A 25664-nucleotide genomic window follows, 5' to 3' on the forward strand; every position below is an offset into this window, starting at 1 on the left:
GATAACTACAAATAGGAGATTCCCCTCGCAATTTCTTTATCCCTTCCCTCTCCCCACATGTAAAACTGCAATCGGAGCTTATCTAGCTTTGAGAAGGTGATGTGAGGGCTCTGGCAGAGTCCTTGAGTCCTCCTGTCTCCTTCCCAAAGCTGGGCAAGTAGACCTCTATCTTGCGGGTGGGGGGCAGTTCCTGGATTTAGGCATTTTTGTGTTTACAAGTGGACCCCCAGAACCGAACCCTCGTGTACCATGTTAGCTGTATGCTGGACCTAGGTCAACTAGCAAGTGTATCCTCAAGTCAACCTCACATCAACTGTGCAGGAAGACAGACACCAAATTCTGCTTCACCTTTTGTTAGCTTCTTGTGAAGCACTCTTTTTAAACCCCTTTCTTGTCAGTTTCCCCAAAGGGTACCTTGCTAAGAATCTTTGAATGATAAGCACTCTCCAGAGTGCTGATTGCATTTAACAGTAAACAAACTTGAAGTTTTCTAGCAATATTTAGCTAGTCCTCTCCCAAACTTGTAAATGTGTGTGCGCCACACGCCTTGGTTGTACCCATTTTATAAATGCAATATATTGAGTTTTACCTTTCGGGACACTAAATTTATTGTCTTTCTTGTACCACAGACAACCTTGTTTGGTATCCAATATTTTGTGTGGATATTCTGTTTTGTGCTCAGTTGATTTCTTCACAGTGAAATCTGTAGCTAGCATGGGAGATAAAATAACAGATTGCTAAATGTGAACACCATTCATCCATAACACTTGGATGTAAAGGTAGTTTCTTATGTAACTGCTGCATATGTGCTTGTTACACCTGCCTTTGAAGATGCTCAGAGACATAAAGCACTGATCCACACTTGTAACAAGAAGTATCTGGCTTTTGTGCTTTTGTTCATGATCATTGGAAGTTAAACAAAGACATGAGGGAGGCAGCGAGAACCACCGTGTCAGTTCCACCTCCTGTCACTGTTCTCATTATTCTCCAACCTGTGGAGGACAATCTTCAAGCAAGGAGACTTCTGAATGACTCTGATGGAGCATCCTTGCAGCGCCAACCTCATCACCATCCTGCAGCAATGCTGGAGGGCAGCTCTGCATCGCCACAACAACTGCTTCTACCAGCATGCACTCAATGACCCTTAGCCAAAGGTGTGAATTTGAAATGTATTGTGTTTGAACAGACCTTTGGTGATATGAGTTCTTTCAGCTGTGACTGGTCCATGGAAGCCCATACAAGTCCATTATTGAGGCTACAACTAATGACTGGATGAACATGGCTGAAAACACAGGATTAGGTGACAGTGTACTGACACGTCAACCAAAATGTACTCAGGGTAAGGTCTGGAAAGAGTCCTCTGCGTACAACTGTATTCATGGAAAGCTTGTTCTCAACCCAGGCAATTGCAAGACTGTCTTCAGGCAGGATATGCAGTTGGAACGAGATCCTCTTCTTGTACTGCTTACCTATAAATTGATTTTCTTCCGGTAGGTGTAAATCTGGATGCAGCATGAAATCCGTGTCCCACAATGTGCTCCAGTATGCATCGATTTCTGTGGATATGACATAAAATGGCATTATTCTGCTATCACAAAATGTAAGTTGGAGGGTCATCCAAGCCAAGTGTTAACCAGGTTCAACAGCCAGGACGCTGCACTGAATCAACACTGGGCCTAAATTCAGACTGGCGTAATTCTGCAAGCAGACACAAGCTTTAGGCACCTAAAAGAACATGAGAAGAAACCTATTGAATCAGATCAAAGGCTTGCCTTGTCCAACATTCTGTTGTTACAGTGGCCAACCAGATTATTATGGGAAGCTCACAAGCAGGACACAAGTGGAATAGTACTCATGACACCCCAGGAACTGGTATTCTGAGGCATCTGATCTCTGGTGCTGAAGGTAATAATAAACGTAAAGGTAAGGGGACCCCTGACCATTAGGTCCAGTCGTGACCGACTCTGGGGTTGCGGCGCTCATCTCGTTTTATTGGCCGAGGGAGCTTCTGGGTCATGTGGCCAGCATGACTAAGCTGCTTCTGTCGAACCAGAGCAGCACTACCACCTAATACAACTACTTATACTGAGTCAGAACATTGCTCATCTAGTTCAGTATTGTCCTTGCTGACCAAAAGCTGCTCTACAGGGTTTCAAATGGGAGATGTTCACAGTTCAACCTGGAACAGCAGGGAGTGAACCAGAAAGCTTCTGCATACAAAAAGCAGATGCTCTTCTGCTGAACTACATCATGTTCTTGTTGTGAAAATCCTTAGCTGTCATCTTGCTCTAAAAGCTTCAGAGGCATGTTTTAAATCGCAGACACTTTACATTGTTTTACCTGTTGCGCTGTATTGTGTCCCAAACCATTTCTCCTTCAAGGGACATTTCCCCTCATGGTAAGGAGAAAAGAAAACGAAGTTTGCCTTTTCAGGGATGAGATGGTTAAGGGCATCAGCAATGACCTATAAACATAATGGAACATATCAGTTTGTTTTCAACTAGTCATTCCTAATTTCTGGTCAGGGAAGTACACAATTCAAATATTTGATAACAAGTATTTCTCCACTGGAAAAAGATTTGGAAATGTTCTAGTTACCAACACATTTTTTAACTCCTATGAGGGAATTTCAAAGTGACTTCTACATAACAGCTTTCCTCCTAAAGACAGATGGAGATTACTTACTTCAGCATTATATTCAATCAGTAGCTGGTCTCCTATCAGAAAGTCCTCCTTTCGAAATATGTGCATATATTCAGAAATATTTTCTACATATTCAAGTGGATCAACCTGGGGAATGAGCAAAATATGATTTGGAAATCATCACAATGTTAGGATGTCTCTTAGAGAGCAGTCCCTGAAACAGGAGAGGTTTGGGATGTGTGAACACCAGTATGCAAAACTAGTCACATATTGAAAATATCAGTATTAGTATAGATACAAGAAAATACTGGAAAATTGAATAGATAATACCTGTTCCTGAAAGCAAAATTCATTGCCTTCAATCTTCTGAATGTCTTTCCATATTCTGTGAGGGAACAAGTTGAGTCCATATTAATCCTTAACTCTCAAGAAAATAATCAAATTGAACTTCTAAGTAAGATATCACGCAGAAGGTATTTATTCTGCATTAAGTATTCATACTGTTGAAATGGGACTAACAGACCACATTGGTTAAAAACTGCTGCACATATCTGTTTGCAAAGATTGGATGCATATTGGGGAATAGAATTGTGTTTCCCCCTGATCTATACATGTTCAAGTCTACTATATGAACAGATTCTACATGCATGCAATTTCCATACATACAAACGTTTAAGCTTTTTTTCAGTAGTATATACAAAGGACCTATTCATATTGATTATAGCGGCAGTGAAGCCCTGATAAAATCTAAGAAAAATTGCATTCATTCACCTATATATTGGTCTAGGAGTTTATGCAAATATTTATTTTCAAATGTATAATATTTTGCATATGAAGCAACAGGCCCAGAGTGGATTGACCCAAAGTGCTTTTGTGTGGTGGTATTGCTATTAATAATGGTTTTTTGAGTTGTCTTCAGCATATTATATATTGGATAATAAGTATTTGTTGATCATCAGAAACAGAGTAACTATTGTCCCCTTATTTCATAAGCCTAGTAAGTTTTGCTGATTAGTATAATGTGTCTAGTCGCTTTCTTTGGTTCTAGCACTTCCTTTTTAAAATCACCTTTCTACAGGTCCATGCTTTCTCAACATCTTCAGGTACTGGAATATAATATGAATAACCTGAAGACAGAAAAAAGAAAACGATTCATCTGGTTACCCTTACCTACAAGAAAATGTTTCAAAGAATTAGCAGAGGGTCCACGTTTTCCAGTACATGTAAATGTAAGGCAGCACTGTAACGAAAGAGCTAATCTATGATACTTTACTATCCTACTTTGGGCATTCCTTGCATGAAGGGGGCATCAAATGATGACTGGGCAGCAGGAATGTGCCCCTGGCCCTGTCTCTGAACATCAATGCCATAACAAGGTCATCTGTAGGGAAGAAGTGCTGGGCGGCCACACTTCCGCATGTCTTGTGCCTAGAAAGCATGAGTCCAAGCAGTTTCCCACTTACCTCATGCTTTTTAGGCACAGGTCCAAGAGATTTTGCCTTTTCCCTGCTGTGTTCCCTGGGAAAACCTACTCTTTAGTGGTAAATCAGAACAAACAGCAACCTGCAGAAAAGCTGACTGCTGTTTGCTCTGATTCAGCGGCGCTAAACAACAGGTTTTCCTGGGAGAAAGCAGTGGGGCAAAATGGAAGTGCGGATTAGCCTGGTGCAAACAGCTGTTCACATGAGAACATAGGAAACAAACTTATATCAAGTCAGACCATTGGCCTAACCCAGCTCAGTATTGTCTACACTTTCCAGGGCAGCAGTGGCAGTGGCTCAAAATCTATTATATGCTCAATATATATTTAATATCTACAAATTATCTTTTCATAATTATTGTTTTTACTATACTCTGTAACCCCCCCTTATTCAAGTTAGTCATATTAACTTAGGTTCCATTCATTTCTATGGAACTACTCTGGGTAAAAGTTAGCTGGCTACAGCCCTCTGTCCTTTGTACGGATAGTTATGCCTGTCTGTTTCAGGGCTGGATCATGTTTTGTAAATAATAAAAGTAAATAAATAACAACAAGGGAAATTTACCTCGTAAAAATGTTCAAAACCTTCATCAGTCAAAGTCACAGAGATGCTGAAGATGGAGTAAGTAGAGTTTTGTTCAAATCCTGTCTCACCATTTCCTCCAAATAATGCAAGAGCCCAAAATCTATTGCAAAATTAAAACCATGATTTTGCAGATGAACCACATTGCATTTTAAAGCATCTTACCTTTGAGTGCATTACTGTTACAATGAACTGGGAACAGAGGTGGAATTAAGGATGTTTTGCTTTTAGAAATGTGTGCCACTTCAAAAATAACATAAAAGGGTAAGTGATCTTCCATGACCTTGAATATCCTCAAAAAGGTACTTATAGGTGCAAAATGCAAATTTATTTGTAATTCTCTCTCTCTCTCTCTCTCTCTCTCTCTCTCTCTCTCTCTCTCTCTCTCTCACACACACACACACACACACACACACACAGCAACCCATCCTACTAGAAAACTTTGTCATTTGATAAACATGATTTGCAGTGCATTGATCTGGAATGACTTTCTGGTTTTTAACAAAGACATAATCATTTGTAGAATCAGGAAACCAACTCAAGCAGTAAGGTGGGTAACTTGAGATGATTACTATTTTATTTAAAAGCATTTCTAAACTGTTTGATAAGTAAAAAAACAACAACCCCCAAGTTATGTACATTTTTATTAGTAATCACATTCTACCTATCTCAAGGTGGTGTACAATAAAAAATAGCAACAACAAAAACAAAAACAAACAGGCAAAAGCACAAAAGCATTTATGTTTTAAAAAGCAACAGCAAAATAGACATCCATGGCAGAGATTCATTAATCAACCAAGAGAGGTTTGTCGGAACCAAACTATCTTCAGTTGCTTCCGGAAAATGCAGAAAGTCTGTCCCTGTGGTATCTTGACATGAATGCTATTCCAGAGAAGAGGGGCAGCTACACTGCAAGCCATGGGGCAACCACACTGAAATCTCTGCCCTGTTCAGCAGAAGCTCTCTTGCAGACTGCAGTGACCTACTAGGTATATAAGGGCTAAAACAGTGTCTCAAGTAACCTGGTTCTGGGCCTTATATGTTAGTACCAAAACCTCGAACTTGGCCCTGCAGCAGACTGGCAGCCAGTCAAATCCCACAAGCAAGATATCATAGAATTGTAGAGTTGGAAGGGACCCTGAGGCCATACGGTCCAAGCCCCCTGCAATGCAGGAAATATTAAATGCTGGCGGTAGTTTGCCCCCACAAGCAACCTAGTGTTCTGCACCAGCTGCAGACTCCAGATCTACTTCAAGGGCAACCCCACACAGAGAACATTGCAATACTCCAGCCATGAGATTACAAAATCCTTGGACAACTGTGGTCAAGCTACTCTGATCAAGGAACAGCTGTAGCTGTCTTGCTGACCAAAGCTGGAAAAAGACCCTCTTTGTCATCAAACTGAGCTGTGGTTTCAGTGACAGAGCTGGATGCAACATCCATTATGAATCCAATATAAAAACCAATATCTATTAAAATTCAATACCCATTAAAACAAAAATACAACCTAAAAACCGATCAAATGAAATTTTAAAAGCAAATAAAGCAGAAAAGGGGTGATTTATGTATACTCACAACAGCTCAAAGTGTCTCAGAACCTGTAAGTCATCTTACTGCCTCTCAATATTCAAAAGGGATAATTTGACATGTTTAGCTGTTTCATCATGCAACAAAAGATTACCCCATTTCAGTGCAAACTGGACAAAGCAAAATCTTCAAGACATACTTTTTCCTAAGAAGCGAGAGCACACTGCCATTGCCTTCATGTCCCACCAGCCAGGAGAGGTAATGAAGAGGCTTAGTCCTACAGAGATTGGGGGAAACATTAAATAAGTTTGACACTTGCCTCTAAACTCCTAACTCCAACACTTGTCTCCCCTTCTTTAATCATCTGTCCTTAACTTAACCAATCCATTCTTCAACTTTTAATACAGTTGTACTGAACCTCGGTGTTGCACTGCAACACTACTACTCAAGAGTTATTTGATCCTTTCCCCTTTTTCTTTTGCACAGCAGATCATGGAACTAGGGACTTGGTGGGTTTGAACTCCATGGTTTTGCCAAAATGGACTTGTTAGCTATGCACTGAGGAACACTACGGGCAACTCTGGCAAACTGGATTGCATGGTTATATGCTGAATAGCTTCATAGACAATAAAGGGAAGGACCATAGCTCAATGGTAGAGCATCTGCTTTGCATCCAGAAAGTCATCCTTGGCATCTCCAGTTAGGGTAGGGAGAGATTCCTGTCTGAAACCCTGAAGAGCTACTGCCTGCCAGTGAGATGATACAGAACAAGGTGGCCCATGGAGTACAGGGACAGGTTTAAGGTGCTGGTTTTGACCTTTAAAGCTCTATGCGGCCTAGGACCCACGTACCTACGGGACCGCCTCTCCTGGTATGCCCCGCGGAGGACCTTAAGGTCCACAAATGACAACATTTTGGAGGTCCCAAGTCACAAGGTCTCAACCAGGGCCAGGGCCTTTTCAGTACTGGCCCCGACTTGGTGGAAGGCTCTGTCACAAGAGACTAGGGCCCTGCGGGACTTGACATCTTTCTGCAGGGACTGCAAGACAGTGCTGTTCTGCCTGGCCTTTGGTTTGGACTCAGTCTGACCCGTATGTTTCCTTCCTCTTATGGTTTTGACTTTTAGAATGAGGCTGCATTTTAAATTGCATTTTAACCTGTATTTTAAATTGTTTCTTCGTCTTCTTTCTTTCCTATTATGTTTTTACTGAAATTTTATTGGTGTTAGCCGCCCTGAGCCCGGCTCTGGCCAGGGAGGGCGGAGTATAACCAAAATTATTATTATTATTATTATTATTGGTCTTGCTCAGCATGAGGCAATTTTCTATAGACCCCAAGGAAACCAAAGACAAAATAGGAAAATGATAGTGACTAGGTGATGGATTCCGATTTATGGCTACTGCGTTGTATAAATGGAAGTAGGTTTAAAATGATCTCTTACCGATAATTCTTTTCTTGTGGGGGAAGACTCCAAGAGATGCTCAGAGAATGTATTTCTTTCACTGGAACAACTGAGGCGGGAGAAATGAGTCAATTTCAAACATTCACATGGATGGTTATTCTTGCAGTAGACATTGAGAATATGGGTGAGGGAGATGAAAGAGGTGGTGAGAGGAATAAACATGGACACATATTACTTCCAAAGGTTATAAGGCCATGTAAAAATAAACCACCAAAAGTTGGCATCCGTTTGTCTCAGGAGCAATGGAAGAGTGCACCTTCAGGGGCATAGTCAAACAACTGGAGAAGAAGAAGAAGAGTTTGGATTTGATATCCCGCTTTATCACTACCCGAAGGAGTCTCAAAGCGGCTCACATTCTCCTTTCCCTTCTTCCCCCACAACAAACACTCTGTGAGGTGAGTGGGGCTGAGAGACTTCAAAGAAGTGTGACTAGGCCAAGGTCACCCAGCAGCTGCAAGTGGAGGAGCAGGGAATCGAACCCGGTTCACCAGATTATAAGTCTATCACTCTTAACCACTACACCACACTGGCACTGGAGAGTTACAGAGCCTGCTGTGGCTGAAGAAGCCAAAACAGGAGAGACATATTAGAGACAGCTGAAGCTAAGATAGTAGTTTGCCTTAACGTCACACTGTGACCTTGTGGCTGAGGTGGACTTTGAGTGGAGAACTTCCTCTTCCAATATGTCTTGTCAGTAGAAATATTTACCCCACATTGCATCTATATTTGAACTATTTTAAACCATATGTAATTGTTTTAAATGTTTGTATTGGTTTTTTTTTTAAATATAGGGACCTGTTTCAAATTATTTTTACACTTTTCTTGTTTTTTTAGCTGCAGTTGTTTTATCATTGTAACCCACCCTGAGACCTTACAGTAAAGGTTTTTGAAAAAGCAATGTAGCTCTGATGCAATTTTCCATTGACAGTGGATCGCTGCTCTACATCGCCCTCTGGTGTCACATTTTTACAACACATTTTTAATGTTTTAACTGAACAGTGTAGATGGGTCCTCAGTTTCGTAAGTGATATCCCTTCAGATTTCCCAACGATAAATTTTTTTGGGTTGAGACTAATTACCTTTGTAAAGCTTGTGAAATGCAGGTGTGTCAAACGGCTGTGGCAGATGACCAAAAGTTGGTTTGGGTAATCCACTTAAAAACAATAAAGAAACAATAGTGTATTGTTCAGGGTTATAGCTTGAGTTTTTTAAATAAAAAAATTGCAATGCCCACTGATTCCTGCTCTCAGTTCTCTTCTCCAAATATTTATATATTTAGGCAGCAACCTCATATACATTTACAAGGGACTAAATCCTATTGAATTCAATGTTATTTGCTTCTGAGTAGATATGCACAGGATTGAATTGAACTAAGACTGCATAGCTAATTACACATTATTTTCATGGGATGCTATGACTACATCTGAGCCTTTGCTTTAGTGGGTTCTCAGAATGGAATTTATTTCCTTGACACTGACTACAAGTTTGGTGGAAGACCCAGCATTTCCAATCTAATGTTTGCTCTTGCCCTATTGTATCTCTAAATAAAAGGAAGTCAAGGATCGGTACCTTTTACTAGTACATCCATCTATTTCTCAAATATCTAGTTCTCTTCCCCTTAATATAATTCTTTGATTCTTTTCCCTGGCTTGGCAGAATTCAACAAAACAGATCAGGTAAAGTAAAGGTCTATGATAAAGAGGATAAAACTGGTACACATAAACTCCACCTTACAATGATATCTTAGGAATGCATAGTAATATTTGACCGTATTCTTTCTCTTTTATATTTCTGATTGATATGTCACAAAGTATCAGATTTTGCAAGCCATCAACAGTTTTAGGATAAAGAACAACAACAAAATTTCTTACTTATTTGGGATCTGTGAGAAGATTTCCGTCACCCATTTCTCCAAAGTGTCCAGAGTTTCTAATAAAGAAATATTGAAATATTGAGAGAGAGAGAGAAGAAGAAGAAGAAGAAGAAGAAGAAGAAGAAGAAGAAGAAGAGGAGGAGGAGGAGGAAGAAGGGGGAGGAGAAAGAAAGCAATATGTTCTCACAAGGACAAAGTTAAGGTGAAAATATTGAAGCAGCCTTCTTAAATAATATGAACACATGGGGCTGTGTGGAAAGAAGTCATTGCACTGATGGAACGACTTCCACTCATGCAATGGTACTTCTCATTCCTCTTCCTCCTGTGCGTCACCCACACCATCTCAAATCTGCTATGGGGTTTTCCCCAAGCCTAAAGAGCACATTTCAGGTGAGGGGCGATAGGGGAGGCAAGGGATGGGGATTTCCATTGTACAAATGGATGTCCTTCCACATGTGCAATTAATTTCTTTGCTACAATCCACAATGCGTAGATGTTTGCATCAACTAAATCGCAAAGTTGCAGGAGCTCCCAACTTTTCCCACACTTCGTTTTGATGTTCATCCTCAATGAACAAACTAGTCAGAGTATACCTAATAAACTTTCACCCTATGAGTCACCTTTTGACCAGCAACCTTCTCAGTTATTCTTATTCAGGCATTACTCACCAAATGAAAAACATTGATATAGTAGGGAACCCTTTCTGTGCATTGAATCTCCTTGTGTGATTAAGACCCTGAAAAATACCCACTGAAGACATCCACACTAAACTTGCAGTTCAGGAGACACTAAACGTGAGAACACTTCAAGCAATTGAAGATTTGTCTGTTCCTGCTGACTTTCCCTGACTCTTACAATATTTTGAAAGTGTGATGCTATGCTTTTTACCTTTCTAGAACTTTATTGCATTGCATAGTACTGTTGCGTTTTAGTTTTATTGTTTTATTTTGTGCAAATGCTTATAAAATGAAATACAGTGGTACATCGGGTTACAGACACTTCAGGTTACAGATGCCGCTAACCCAGAACTTTGCTTCAGGATGAGAACAGAAATTGTGTGGTGGCAACGGGAGGCCCTATTAGCTAAAGTGGTACCTCAGGTTAATAACAGTTTCAGGTTAAGAACGGACCTCCAGAACGAATTAAGGTCTTAACCCAAGGTGCCACTGTATGTACATTCTATATGCATATCTATCTATGTACCATATCTGTAAGTCTTTGTAAGCTGCTTAAATATCATTTTGGTGTTAAGTGAATTACATCATAAACACAGGAAGGCCTGGGGTGAACCATGTCTCAATTACATAAAATGGCTGCCACACTGAAAGAAGTAGAAAAATAGACTGGACGACAAAATAGTGTGGATGGGCACCCCTCCATCAAGGGGGGAAAGTACGTTCACCCACTGCCATGTTCACACACAGAGAAAAGCTCTTTGCATCTCTCTCTTCCCTTTCAGAACAGAAGAGAAGGTAGGTTTCTAATCCAGGCATCTCAAGAAATGTGGGCTTATTTAAGAGCAAGTATTTGTTGTAGAAAAGGGACGCAGGTGGCGCTGTGGGTTAAACTACAGAGCCTAGGAATTGCCGATCAGAAGGTCGGCAGTTCGAATCCCTGCAACAGGGTGAGCTCCCGTTGCTCGGTCCCTGCTCCTGCGAACCTAGCAGTTCGAAAGCACCTCAAAGTGCAAGTAGATAAATAGGTACCACTCCGGCGAGAAGGTAAACGGCGTTTCCGTGTGTTGCTCTGGTTTGCCAGAAGCGGCTTAGTCATGCTGGCCACATGACCCAGAAGCTGTACGCCAGCTCCCTCAGCCAATAAAGCGAGATGAGCGCCGCAACCCCAGAGTCGGCCACGACTGGACCTAATGGTCAGGGGTCCCTTTACCCTTTTACCTTTACTATTGTTGTAGGAGGAGCTGAGTCAGTCTGAATATGAACTGAGCAGGAAGAGCAAACAGTCTCCCATTCACTGATATATTTTTTGTGGGTGCCAAAGGAGGTACTGGCATGGGTGACCCCTGTAGTCATAAAGTTGCTCCTGCATGCCAACTGCTATCTGCACTTTATCTTGGGTGCTGCATTGTCAGCAAAACAGTTCATGGTATGGGATCTCATGCCAACCATGACAAAATTATCCCAAACATACATGCACCCCCCAACCAACAACTTAACATAGCATCGTATAACAGACATGCTTACTCACATATATATAACTTATAGTTCATACAGGGAGATTTTTATACCTCTAGATTGGACAACTAGATTCATATAGTGGGCTGAGTAGTGACGCGTCCTGAAATCCCTAAGCCTCTGATAGGTGTTAATTCTGTTCTTTTTCGGTGAATGTTTAAGTGTCTCCGCATTACCTGCAAATTTTTAACAGGAAAAGGTTTGCTTTCTGACTTTGAAATCAGCAAGGGTTTTAAGTTTGCGTGTTTGTGAATCAGATATCTTAGTCCTAAAAAGCTTCTCCAGGACCAGTCGTGCATCTATTTTTTATTTTTTATTTTAGCGTGATTAGCCCAAGTCATAAATATCAGTCTTGACAGTTACACTGCATTCAGTTAGAAATTCCACCTAATAAACAAGTCTCATCCAAATAAGGGCAAATTATGGATACTTCCAGAAGTCATGTCTCAAGAACCTAAACAGCTCTCTTATAATACCATATTCACTTGAATCTAATGCTCACCCTTTTGGGTCAAATTACGCTGCCAAAAGTAAGGAGCACATTAGATTCGATGGCATATTTACATTCGCCATCAAATACTTTTTTTGGTTTCAAGGTTATAAAACTTGAGGTGTGCATTAGATTTGATGGCACATTGGACGAGTAAATACAGTAAGTCAGATTATCAGTCCATCTAGCAATCCAAGGGCAGAAAGTCTCAAGGATTTCAGATAGGAGTCCTTTACAACCTTCCTGAGGAGATGCCAATGACTGAACCTGAGACCATTTTCAGGCAGAGCATCTGTTCCATCATTGAACTATGGCTCTTCCCCTATTTCAGAGGTCAGGAACCTCTGGCCCAAAAGCCTAATTAAGCTCACCAGGCCTCCCCATTTAGCCCACCTGGTCATTTGGCCAAGTCTTGTCTGCCTGTTCAACACCTGATGCTAGACATAACTGGACCAAATGGGGTTTGTAAAGGTTGGACATCAGCTGATCATCTACATGGGCAAAAACAGGACGCCTCATGTCATTGGCCCATGGGTGATAGGGGAGATAAGGATTTAGTCTGTCATCCAGGTCCAATGTTGGCATGATAGGAACAGTATTTTTGTTCTTCAATGCCGGGTTGTTGTTATAGACCATAACAATGTGCCCCCACTACTCAATCACTCTGTTGTCTCATGTATACTGAGTTAATATGCATTATGAAGTCAGGGCTGGGAGTAATGGCTGCCTGACCTGCTATTCTGCAGGGTTGACAGGCCAGCTTCATGCAATCAGCTGGTCAAAAATAATCTGCTAAATTTGTTTGCCAGGGCTTGCGTTTCAGGGCCATGCTGGGTTAAATCCCAAACTAAGCAGAAATGAAGCAAGGCAGGAAAAAAACAACAACCAACCACCAGCCAAAGATCTTTGGAAGGAACCAGAATTAAGGGCTTTTGTTCAAGTACAACAGCTCAAGAATTCCCTAATGCTTTTAAACTAAAACCCCGCACTTTAAACTGAACCTCGCAACATTATACTTACCCCAAAAGAATTTTCTCATAGGATGTCCTTGTTTTGCAAGGCTTCCAAGTAGCAATTCTCTTCTGTTAGCATCAGAGGGCCTGGCTATTTGATATTCTGTTTGTTTTGAAGAACACATTAAGCAGCAGAAGGGAGAGTACCTTTTTCAGTGATAAGATCATTTAGACAAGGAGACAGCCTAATAACACACATACACGAAGTAGCAGTGAATGAAGTGACCTACCTACCTCATCTACATTGAGAGGGATGGAAAGAAACAAACCATTCTGCTGCGTACATCTGATGGGCTGCATCATGGAGTTCCCAGGGCACCAGGGAAGAAAGGCACTGCCCATTAAATGAACAGAAATAGCCAGCATCACAAGGAAAATGGAAGCTGTGGGAGCTGCGGTAATTGCCTTCTCCTCCTTTAGGTCCATGTCAACATGGTGCCATGGGATGAGCAGGATGGCAAGGAAAGGAAGAGATCACAGTGGCCCTTTAATTCATAAGAAGAGCTTTGCTGGATCAGACTGGTTCACCATTCTGTTCCCGCAGTGGCGAACCAAATGCCCAAGCAGGACGTGAGCCCAACAGTGTTTTCCTACTCATGTTTCCTAGTGACTGGTATGCAGTTACCTTTGATACTGGAGGCAAGATATAGCCATCTCTGATAGTGGAGGTAATATATTGACCAGCAGCTATTGGTCACCATATTCTCCATACATTTATTGAGTCCCCTTTTAAAGCTGTCCACCAGCAACGTAGTGTCGGTTGTTGGCTCCTGGCCCGTGTGTGTACTGAGCAGTGGAGTGGGATGCTAGCCCAGCCCTTGCCACTGATGTTGCCAGAGCAACCCCAATGGAGCAAAGTGGGGCTGACCTCAGCTGTGTGGAGAGGAGAAACAGGCTGGGCTGGGCTTGTCTGCATGGGGTGGCCTGGTTTGTGCCCCCACAAGAATTGTGCACTCGCGGCCACCCTCCCCCTGGCAGCCCCATGCTACGCCTCTGCTGTCCACACTGGTATCTTGTCTATGACGCACTCCCTAATGGTAAGAATGGTACAGAAAACTAACTTTTGTGTATCTGATATCCAGCATCTGTATAGCAGTGCTTTGACTCAGACCTATCCTCCAGTTTGCCTTTTTTTGGATAATAATAATAATAATAATAATAATAATAATAATAATAATAATAATTTATACCCCACCCATCTCTGGCTGAGTTTCCCCAGCCACTCTGGGCGGCTCCCAATCGAGTGTTAAAAACAATATAGCTTTAAATATTAAAAACTTCCCTAAACAGGGCTGCCTTCAGGCGTCTTTTAAAAGTGGGATAGCTGCTTATTTCCTTGATGGGAGAGCGTTCCACAGGGCGGGTGCCACTACCGAGAAGGCCCTCTGTCTGGTTCCCTGTAACCTCACTTCTCGCAATGAGGGAACTGCCAGAAGGCCCTCGGCGCCGGATCTCAGTGTCCGGGCTGAACAATGGGGGTGGAGACGCTCCTTCGGGTATACAGGACCGAGGCCATTTAGGGCTTTAAAGGTCAGCGCCAACACTTTTAATTGTGCTCAGAAATGTACTGGATTGCTGAACATGGATTGCTGAACTGCAGCTATATCCTAAGCAGGAAAGTGTGGTCCATCCAGCCATTCATCAAACACCATCCTCTGAGCATGCTGTACACATTTGCTGGCATATAATCTTGTGTATGTAGGAAAAGGGTGTCCCCAAGGTGGCTGTGAGCAGCCTCCTCCTTTCTACCCTCTCCCTGTCCAAAGGTTCCATTTCTTGACATACCAGGGCCTTTTTTCCATATGTAATGGCTGTTCTTGTCACCTGCCATGCTCTTAACTGCCTAACTGCTAGAGCCTGCAGCATGACCATTTCTCTACATCTCCTAATAAACACATTTTTGTATGCAGTTTAGAATAATGTGCACATTTTTGAAAGTAATGTCCCTTAATGTAATGTGCTTTTGTATTTCACTACTGTATTCATTTTTAGGCTCACTTTCCCCAATATATGCATTCTTTTAAACATTAATTGGTTGGGAGAACCACATCACAAAATTGGGAGAAGTGCAAATTTCAAAGGATGGCTGTGCTTCAGTTCTCATATTGTTTCAGAAAATTGCAAATTGGATAGATTCACCTTTAAATGCAAACAGGATCTAATTTCTCCTCCATCCCTACAAGAAGACAGACATAGATGTGCAGTGTAAAATAGTTTGCCAAAAAAGGAGCCAGATTCAATGCTCTGTAGTTGAATGCAGGACAAAATCTAGGGTCTGGAACTGAGCCTGGCACAGCAATGTCTAGCACCAGATCCTGTCCTACGCTCTGATTGTACTGCAGCCTGTTGAATATTTCACAAAGTGTGCAAGGCCAATTTTAAATGGGATTACAGGTCTAAAATCCTATCAGACTAAAGAGGTAGGCCATTAATAGTCCTGCTTTACAAATGAGGACTCAGAAATTAAAGAGAATATATCCACAAAATCAGACAGCTGAAGATTAGATCCAAAGTTTGGAAGCACAGTTGAAAAATCCAGGATGGGTTGGGGAGGAAATGATTTTTCCCACAGCGAGAAACCCACGTTGTATGTTGTGTTTTGTGAATCTTTGTATTTAACCTCAGACATAAAAGAGTAGAGTTAGATAAAGGTGGTCACTCTTTTCCTCTTAGCTCGTTACCCATGTCATCCTCACAATTAACACACATTGTGAACTCACACCAGAAAGTGACATATCTCCACATTTTATAACAACTTATAGCCTGAATGCATTTACAGTCCTACTGAATTCAGTGGGATTTATTTCCTGAAGATATGCTTAGAATTGCAGCCTTACACTTAATTACCTAGTTTGGTATGCTCTGGGAACTGATAAAATTACACTCTCAAAATTTATTGACCACGATCCAACATAAAGTTAAACACTCTTAAGACCATTATTTCAAAGGGCTTAAGGAGGCTTAAATATTTGGATTGTGGCCATTGTATCTAAATATTACTTTTATAAAGTGGTTACATAAAACATGGGTCATCCAAATTTCACGATAGGAATGCTACGTAAACCTGATGAGATCGTTTCTCTTAAGAATTGCAAGAATATCAACAATAAAAAAATTAGATCAAACACATTTGTTTTACCACTATCTACAGCTTCAACTTCTCGGTCAATTGCATCCTTAATCATCAGTGGCTGGATGAAAAATTGTGCCCATCTACAAGAGAAATTGAAAATTGGGTTTCCGCTGTGCTGAAAAGCAGAACTATAATATTTTGTTTTCAAAAGTGCATATACAGTCCCTTTGGGTTGCATTCAAGTAACTTACTCAGAGTAGACCATTTAAAATTACACATGGGTCCTGCTATCCAAACACTTGTTATACAAATATTCACTTATCCAAACATGAGGTATTAGTACCCAAACCTTGCTATACGTCCCCTACAGATTCAAATATCCAAACAGGCAGACCTGAGTTTAGTATTGTAAACAAATAAACAGCCTCAGCTAAGTCTTACTTCTTGTGTTCTGATCATATGTGGCAGTCATTTTGCCAGAAATCATGGTGGGTGGGTGGGGAAGGAAAGAAAAGAGATAGGACAAATAAGAACATTTTTTTCCTTCCATGGTTGCCTTTTGCAAGGTTTCATAGGGTTTCCTGGAGTTTCCCTGCTCCCCCCCATCTTTTGGGGGTCAAAATTCCCCATGAGAATCAGTGGAAATTGTTGCTTGTTATGAGAACCCTCACCTCGCAAACTGTTTCCTGAGAATGCATTGTGTTCAGATAGTGGGAACTGCATATAATGACCATTAATAACTTTGCACATTGCTTCTCACTCCCACTCCTCTAGTGTACATCTCCCTGGTTGTTATTTGGTTTTGTGTTGCAAAGTTACCTGTCGAGGGCTTCCCTAAAATATTTTTTCTGGATATCAAAATGGAAGACTGTTCGCTCTGTGTCTGTCGAAGCATTGTCTGAGCCTCCGTGCTTCTTTAAGAATGTATCGAACCCATTCTCATCTGGGTATTTCTGGCTACCCATAAACACCACTGAAAGAGAACATTGAAAAAATTGGGTGCATGCCTTCCAATCCTGGGATACTTGTCTGCTCAGAGCATGCACAGATGTCGATCATTTCAATGAACCCAAGGCATACCTCTTGCTGAGGCCTCCTGCTTTAAGCCAAAAAGCTTTCACGATGCATTAGAACAGCCTTTCTCAACCTGTGAGTCCCCAGATGTTGTTGAACTACAACTCCCATCACCCCTAGCTAGCAAGGCCAGAGCTCAGGGATGATGGGAGTTGTAGTCCAACAACATCTGGGGACCCACAGGTTGAGAACCGCTGCATTAGAAGGAGTGCAAGGCTTGATTGTGGCAAACCTCAAAGGCTGGGGGTAGGTGGTTTTATAACACTGGGGTGATTACACTACTGTCAGAGACTGGCTGGACACAGAGGAATGGTGGGAGGAACCAGCTGGGGAACCCCCAAAGGAAGAAATTTCAGATCCCGGGAAGTAGTGGTGGGACAACGATGAGTGGTCAGAGGGAGAAGACTGGGAGGTAGGGTCTGAAGCTGAAGAGGTCACAGGGCTTAGTGAGCAGGGAGTCTGTGGCAGAGAGATGTGCAGACTGAGAGTCAGAAGCTGAAGCAGGGGAGGAGGGAGGCCAAGAGGCAGAAGTGAATCAGGCTGGTGAAGAAGTTAGGGTGTCTTCCCCTCCTGCTGCAACAAGCTCCCCTTCCTCCACATCTCCCAGAACCAGGAGAGGCATGAAGAGGGCAGAGGAGAAGTCAGTTTCATGCTGCCGTAGTCTCCAATTTCTTTTTTTTTAAAAGCTTCCGGGTCATGTGGCCAGCATGACTAATCTGCTTCTGGCGAACCAGAGCATCGCACGGAAACGCCGTTTACCTTCCCACCGGAGCAGTGCCTATTTATCTACTTGCACTTTGACGTGCTTCCGAACTGCTAGGTGGGCAGGAGCAGGGACCGAGCAACGGGAGCTCACCCCGGTCGTGGGGATTTGAACCACCAACCTTCTGATCGGCAAGTCCTAGGCTCTGTTGTTTAACCCACAGCGCCACCTGCGTCCCATAGGTGGCAGTTATTCACACAATTTATATTCTTGTTCAAAAACAATTTTTCACCATTTATCAAATTTGTGAGAATAAGACAACTACTTACAAAGTGCCATGAAAACTTATAAGCTATCTAAAATAAAGTGAACTCGCAGTGTCAGATTTTTATTATTTTTATTTTATTTATTAATTGTATGAATAATTGCTGCCTATGTTCTGTACGGGTTGCACAATCATTATTAACGGCACAGGTTGTATTGCTTCAGCAGTGCTCATTAGTGCAGAACCTGTATTTGCTAATAGTTATCTCCAACTTGGTCAGTGTAATTTATTGCTGGCTCTGCTCTGAATCCAAGGCCAATCTCAGCCCTTGGGACCTTGGGCAGCTCCTATGATCCAGGTGCTGTAGCAGAACCCACAAGCATTGCTTTGGTTTCAATGGTGCTGGCACTTGTTTGGGCCCTCCAGACTGCCTTTTCCCTCAGCCATGAATTTATCTGGTGCAGCAACAGAATCTGGGAAAGTGCCTGCCGTTTTAACCTCCCCCTGCAGTGCCACAGAGTACAGACAGAAGTCTTCTCCTCTCCCAGACCTCTGAAATGAGGCTCAGAAGAAGCTTTGTACTTCAGGATAGTTTGCTGTGTGTCCTTGGTTGTGAACTGTGTATGGGTTTGCAAATGAGCCAATGGGCCAAGAAAGGTTGGTCTAATGTGATATTGCTCTAAGGCATTATGGGAAATTTTAAAGGTGGGTGGCTTCCCAGACTCAGCTGTTACTGCTAGGCAACCACTATAATGGTCCACTAGGAGGGATTTTGGAAGGTCCCCCTCAAATGTGGTACCGCATATCACACGGTATCACAGAGCAGGCAAATAAAGCAGGCTTCCCCAGCCACCCCAATGATTTCAATATGCAGATATGTTCACAAAACCTTCCTCAAGCCTGATGTTTTGGACTACATCCCACCATCCCTGACCATTGGGCATACTGGCTGGAGCTAGTGGACTCTTGGGTCCAAAATATCTGGAGACACCAAGCTGAGGAAGGTATGAGATTATGGGAAGACCTTTCTTTCTTCGGGCCATTAACTGCTAAGTTTATTTCTTATTAATCTATTAATTCTTTTCAACCATGATTTCATCAACTTTTAAAATAAAACTATAAATCAGTTTCAAGCTGTGAGTAAAAGAAAATATTGATAATTGTGTTTTGATTCCAGAAAACTGCCTCCCAGGCCAATAAATTATAGATTATCTTTTCTGTGGCTTTCTTTTTTGGTAGAAAGACATATAGAAGTAGCTACGTACTGTGCTCCAAAAAATGAGCTAGTCCAGGTAAATCATCAGGGTCACAGAAACTGCCAACACCAACAGCAAGGGCAGCTGCAGACTGTAATAAATATATATATAGAGGGGGGGGGAATAGACATTATATTACAAAGAAAGCAGCATGTTTCCCCAATATAGAAGAATTCCAGTTCCATCACAATGCTTCCCCATCTTAAAAAAAACAGATCAAGACTTAGGCTGCATTCACACCATAAATTTAAAGCACATTGAATGCAAATTATTTTCCCCAAAGAATACTGGGAGCAATAGCTTAGCCTAGAACTACAGTTCCCAGGATCCATTGGAGGGGGAATAATGTGCTTTCAGTGTGTGGTGAGGTGTGTCTCCAGCTCCAAGGGCCTTCTGGTGGTTCCTTCTCTGCAAAAAGTGAAGTTACAGGGAACCAGGCAGAAGGCCTTCTCAGTAGTGGTGCCTGCCTCATGGAAAGCGCTCCCTTCAGATGTCAAGGAGATAAAAGAACTACACAACTTTCCGAAGACTTCTGAAGGCAGCCCTGTATTGGGATAATGCTTGATATTTTGCTGTGTTTTTATTATGTTGGAAGCTGCTCAGAGTGGGTAGGGCAACCCATTCAGATGAGTGGTGTAGAAGTAATATATGTTGTTGTTGTTGCTGTTGTTGTTGACACCAAAATTCTCTTTGTAGTCACCTGTATTTTCCATATTGTGTAAGTAAGTATTAGTTCTATGCAAAATTTTAAAATGCAGTGCCCCTCCATCCAACCCAGTCAGAAGTATAGCTCATTCTCCCCCTTTCATAGAGGACTCAAAACCTTATTCCTCCTGTGGTCTCCAGAAACTGGTATTCAGAAGCATTACTGCAGCATGACTAGCCACCATGACTAGTAGCCTTTGATAGCCCTCTTCTCCATGAAACATGCTGTGATATTCCTTTTCCTATTTCATCACTATTGTTTTTATCCATTTTGTAAACCGCCTTTGGAAAGATTTCATTTTGAAAGGCAGGTTAAAAATGGAAAATATACATCAATAAAGATTAAAAACCACTGTTGTACGAGTCAATTCAAAAGATATATAGGTATACACCTACAAAAAGTAAAAACATGGCTAAAAGAGGCTTGCATAGAGATGTGTATTGTACAGGTATACTCACTGATTTGTTGCTCCTCCCTCTTGAACATACCTTACAGGTTTCCCTTTTTGTTGTGTGTCAAATGGCCCTATATTTAGCTTAGGGAAAAGGTTGCCTGGTCAACATGCAGTTGTGCTGCTTGCTAACGTACCTGCTTTTCTGCGCTGTCCATCTTATTTTCCTCTTCTTTCTTGACTAGCTGTTCATAAATTTCATAGTCATCGTTCTCATCTTTGATTCTGCTTCCACGGCGCTCTTTTTGTTTACCTTTTTTACCAAGACCACTTAGAACTCCAGCATAACCTTCAATAGTGGCCTCTCTTCCTCCAGGTACTTCTCCAAATTCTTCCACATTCCCATCCTTCTCGTCCTCAAAGCTGCTGTCTTTCCCATCGTCTGTATCAGAGGACATGTCTTCCTCTTCTGACGCCTCAGAAGAATTGCAGTCATCCATATATAAGTCAGAAATCAGCAAAGCATTCAGGCCATTGCTTAATTTTATGTACCTGCAAAAGTAATTCCATGAGCATTTTTATCGTTTCTATTTCTCTTTTTGCCCAATGTGGGCGTGCATTTACCAAGATGGCAGTCACCGCTCCCTTCTCTATTAACCTGGGGATGTGCAGGGAGAAAAATGCAAGGATAATCTGGTCAAGGAGAGGGTTTTCAAATGCCTATCCAGTAACTAAACCCACCCTTTGTGGAAAGCAGCCTGTTGAGGATGAGTATGAATGATTCTGGATTAAAAACTACATTTATTTTTGCACTATGGATGTGTCAGTGTGAGCACAGCCCAAATGTCCAACTAGCAGCATGTCCTGCTTGCAACAGTAGTCAACAGACAATCACAGGAAGTCCTCAGCAGAGCATGAGAACAACAATCACTCCCCTCTCATTTGTTGCCCCACCCCATCAAGTGGTATTAGTTGCTTGCCTATCTCTGAACCTTGATGTTCCAGTTACCTAATATGCTAAGTAAAACTGATCTGTCCTCCATAAATCTATCTACCCTCCTTTTAAATACTATATCTAATCCAGAGTCCATAATCAGATCTTGCGGCAACAAATTGTACTAGGTGATTAAATGTCATTCAAACGTCTTCCCTTTTTTGTCTGTTTCGCATCTATTTACACTGAGTTCTAATGCCACGAAAGAGAAGGAAAATATTCCCTTTGCACGATGTATAATTGTATAAATCTCTATTATGTCCTCCAGTTTGTCATCATCTTCTTACAAGCTCCAAGCAGTGAAGCATCTCAAAAAGAACATGGGAAACAATTCTCCACGAGATTGCGGCAGGCAACCTTCGCCTATTGTCACTGAGTTAAGCACAGCCTACCCCCTTCCCAATAATAGGAATTCATGCAGATTTCCTGGAAGTCAAGTTCCCACCATTGCATGGGGGGCGGGGCGGGAATCCACTACTAGCCAGGTATGCTGGTGGGAATGCCTTGATATTGCTTAATTGCTTCTTAATTTTTAAACTTACTATGTGACCGAGTCTGTACTTTTAGATTATTTACGTACTTGGGACACACTGTGACATTTACAGTGCTGTTGGCCTCTTGAGGGGGGGTTGTTCTTTTCTCCAGACCCTTTATTCACCTGTATTCTTTGTGGTCGCTGGGGGACTTCACAATATCGGGGTCCCCTGCATTTTTCTTGGCCCGGTGCTTGTGCCCTTCCTCGTCAGAGTCTTCCTGTCGTGCCTGGGTCCTACGACAGCCCTGCTGTCTCCCCTGCTGCGGTGGGCGTAAGACTGGGCAGTTCTCAGTCGCATCAGGCTTTGTCCCTCTAGACATTGCTGTGGCTCTGAGGTGATTTGTGAGGTGCTTGCCAGCCACCCTGCACTTGAATTTCCTGCCTAGTTACTGTCTTGCAGTAACTTCTGTTCTTCCATGCCAAAACCAGCCTCCTTGCCAGGGCTATACAATCCATCCCAGACCCCGTTGGATGCTTGGATTCTTGAGAGATAGCATCTGTTTATGACATAGATAAAGGAACAAGCCATGATTCCATGAGGGGTAGTGAGGGAAATAAGACAAGAAATGGAGAAAACTAAACACATCAAATTCATTCATTCAGTCACCTTTCTATAAATGGATTGGTTTGTTTGAAACCTTTGTATCCAGGTTTGTTTGTTTTTTACTTATAAAAAGCCCTCAAGTTACTTCAGGAGAGATTTGGGTTTTTCTAAATTTTACTTTAAAAACTTCTATCTTGCCTTTCATCTGAAATAATCTAAGGGTGGGTAACAACAATCAAAATCACATAAAACCAGACAGGAAAATTAATACACAAGGTAGCAGCAAGCAGAATAATAATAATAATAATAATAATAATAATAATAATAATAATAATAATAATTTATACCCCGCCCATCTGACTGAGTCTCCCCAGCCACTACAAAAAGGTAGTAAGGTAGTAATTACTACAAAAAGGTAGCAGCAAGTAGTAGAAATTACTACAAAAGGTTGGCATCTCAAAATTTGTCTGAAAAAAAGACCATAAATATCATTAAAAGCTTGAGTGAACAGGACATGCGCCATAGAGTATCTAAAAGATTATTCTGTTCTACCATATGCCTCATTATTTGTGTAATCAATAAAGTCACCCCAAGACTGCATAAAAATTGTCGTGTACCCGTAGTTTGCCATGCATGGCAAAAAGTTATTATTTTTTGTTCCTTCCTCTCGCCTACATATAAACTTTTGTAGTCTGTTAAAACTGTGATGGTTTTGGTATACACTCTGATGTAACTTTGTTAGTATATCGGGAGACATTGTTTTATTTCCATTTTGTGTAATTGTTCCATGTCATATGTTCTAATAAATACGTTTTTCTAAAAAGAAAGATAACAACGAAGGCACCAGAAAACTATGGCTGTGGAGATAGTTCCACCATTTGGACACCTGTACAGAAAAGGTCCATTCTTTTGTAGCCTTTGCCTAACCCAGTAGTGAGGAACCATTCTTCAGCCTGAGAGTCATGTTTCCTTGTGGTCTGCCTTCTGGGGGCTGATGGCCAGGGATAAGCAGGGCAACAAATGTGGTTCTTATCTCTGTACAGTAGGCTTCAGTGCAGCCACACAAATGTCAGGTTTCAACATGTATATCTCTCTAGCCATCCATGCTTGGTGTTGGTTAGGTTATTAGAAAGAAGAAGAAGAGGAAGAAGAAGAAGAAGAAGAAGAAGAAGAAGAAGAAGAAGAAGAAGACAACGAACTGGAGGACATATTACAAATTTATATGATTATACATGGTAAGAGTAACAGGGTTGCACTCCTCTTTCTCTCTCTCAATAAAGGTCATCCATCAGAGTGATCAAACCTGATTCTATCCTCAACCCAGCCCTGAAGTCAGACTGAGGCGGATCCAGATAATCAGTGTCATCCATTGTAAAGGTGGTGTTTCCTTTTTGCAGTTACACGCCGGCACAGTGAGTGTGGTATTTACAGTCTATTACATATATACAGTGGTAGCTTGGGTTAAATACGCTTCAGATTACAGACTCTGCTAACCCAGAAATAGTACCTTGGGTTAAGAACTTTGCTTCAGGATGAGAACAGAAATCACGCGGCGGCAGCGGGAGGCCCCATTAGCTAAAGTGGTACCTCAGGTTAAGAACAGTTTCAAGTTAAGAATGGACCTCCAGAATGAATTAAATTCTTAACCTGAGGTACCACTGTACAAGAAACAGCTACAGATCAGAATTACTCATCCAAACCCATTGAGTCTCATTCGGGGAGTGGCTTCCTATGATTCCTGCGCCAACAAAGAGCTTCCTTCCCAAGCCTCTGGGTGGTTGCAGGGCTCTTCAGCATCCCTGAGCCCTTGCTCTCCCTGGCTACTTTCCGCCCTCTCTTCCGCTTCCTCTGTCTCTGGGTGGTTGTGGGACTCTTCAGCATTCCCGAGTCCCTGTTCTGCCTCTTCTGTCCATTGCTCCTCCAAATCCTCCCTGACCATCCACGAACCCTTGAAGTTGCTCCACCACAACCCTGTCCACCACCTCCACCTATGGAACCAGGCAGTATTGGTAACTGGCAAGCAGTTATTACAGACCATTGGAGCATGTTTATTATTTGCCTCAGAAATGCATTGTGTGTGTTTTTAAATGACAATATCTGCTTTGCAAACAGAAAAAGGCACGTTACAGTTGCGTGATGAATAGCAACAGATTCTCTGCTATCAGTTCTGGAAGAGAAGGAAAACAAGAGCGAGCAATCAAGGTCAGTAAGAAGCATTGGCGAAGAATCGTTGTAGGTTTATAGTGCCATTATCACCTCTACTTATGTCAAAGAATAAGCAGTGCTGTGGAAGAGCCAACTGAAAAAGTAGGAATGAGGGATTTGAGGTTTACAGGGTAATTTATATTCCTAATGCATCTTCCCATAGAAAAGATAATCCAATTTAAAACCTGATTTATCTATAATGGATCACATTATATTTTGCTTACATTCTGAAAGTTTAGTATGAGTGCCTGGATTATGCAGTGCTCCGAGCCAAAGTTCATTTTAATGCAAACCTAAAAAAACAAAACAAACCTTTTTATATAGTTTTTGGATGACTATCCTGTTTGTATCCACTTGTGATTGGTATCAGTAAAATGGGCATGAAAGCAAAGTTGTGATGCTTAATAACACTTAACAGATATTAAAAAGAAGAGTGCAAGTAGCTGAGACTACCAGACAAAAAAAAAGTGTATAATAGGAGAAGTTCCGAAGGGCTCTGAAAATATAGACAACCCTTCCTTGCACTAGGTTTTCAGCCACGTACTAGGTTCCAGCTGCAGGGAGTAGGAGAGCAGTCAGATGAATCTAGGAACCACAGTAAGCCACCAGAATGCTTGTGGGTTCAACATAAGAATTTGGGTGGCCACCATGAGAC

General features: G+C 41.8%; 1 protein-coding gene across 2 annotated transcripts in view; it reads right to left on the bottom strand.

Annotated features, from left to right (window-relative positions):
• Nucleotides 1-22745, bottom strand: part of LOC308592728 (nardilysin-like) — a 40721-nt gene extending 17976 nt beyond the window's left edge. For both annotated transcript variants that reach the window (XR_014010627.1, XM_081204432.1), the window contains exons 1-18: nt 22384-22745; nt 20929-21283; nt 19644-19725; nt 17156-17309; nt 16403-16476; nt 13271-13366; nt 11814-11936; nt 9567-9624; nt 8775-8848; nt 7675-7744; nt 6433-6510; nt 4689-4809; nt 3712-3770; nt 2974-3028; nt 2686-2790; nt 2341-2464; nt 1470-1556; nt 590-709 (exon numbers count right to left, since the gene is read on the bottom strand). Coding sequence is in view for 1 of the 2 variants with exons in the window: in XM_081204432.1 (XP_081060558.1) it covers nt 590-709; nt 1470-1556; nt 2341-2464; nt 2686-2790; nt 2974-3028; nt 3712-3770; nt 4689-4809; nt 6433-6510; nt 7675-7744; nt 8775-8848; nt 9567-9624; nt 11814-11936; nt 13271-13366; nt 16403-16476; nt 17156-17309; nt 19644-19725; nt 20929-21283; nt 22384-22580 (2032 nt within the window). In the remaining variant the exon portion in view is untranslated. The remainder of the gene's footprint in view (nt 1-589; nt 710-1469; nt 1557-2340; nt 2465-2685; nt 2791-2973; nt 3029-3711; nt 3771-4688; nt 4810-6432; nt 6511-7674; nt 7745-8774; nt 8849-9566; nt 9625-11813; nt 11937-13270; nt 13367-16402; nt 16477-17155; nt 17310-19643; nt 19726-20928; nt 21284-22383) is intronic.
• Between the last annotated feature and the right edge of the window lie 2919 nt (nt 22746-25664).

Source organism: Podarcis bocagei (assembly GCF_964188305.1).
Source record: "Podarcis bocagei genome assembly, chromosome: 8".
Taxonomy (NCBI): domain Eukaryota; kingdom Metazoa; phylum Chordata; class Lepidosauria; order Squamata; family Lacertidae; genus Podarcis; species Podarcis bocagei.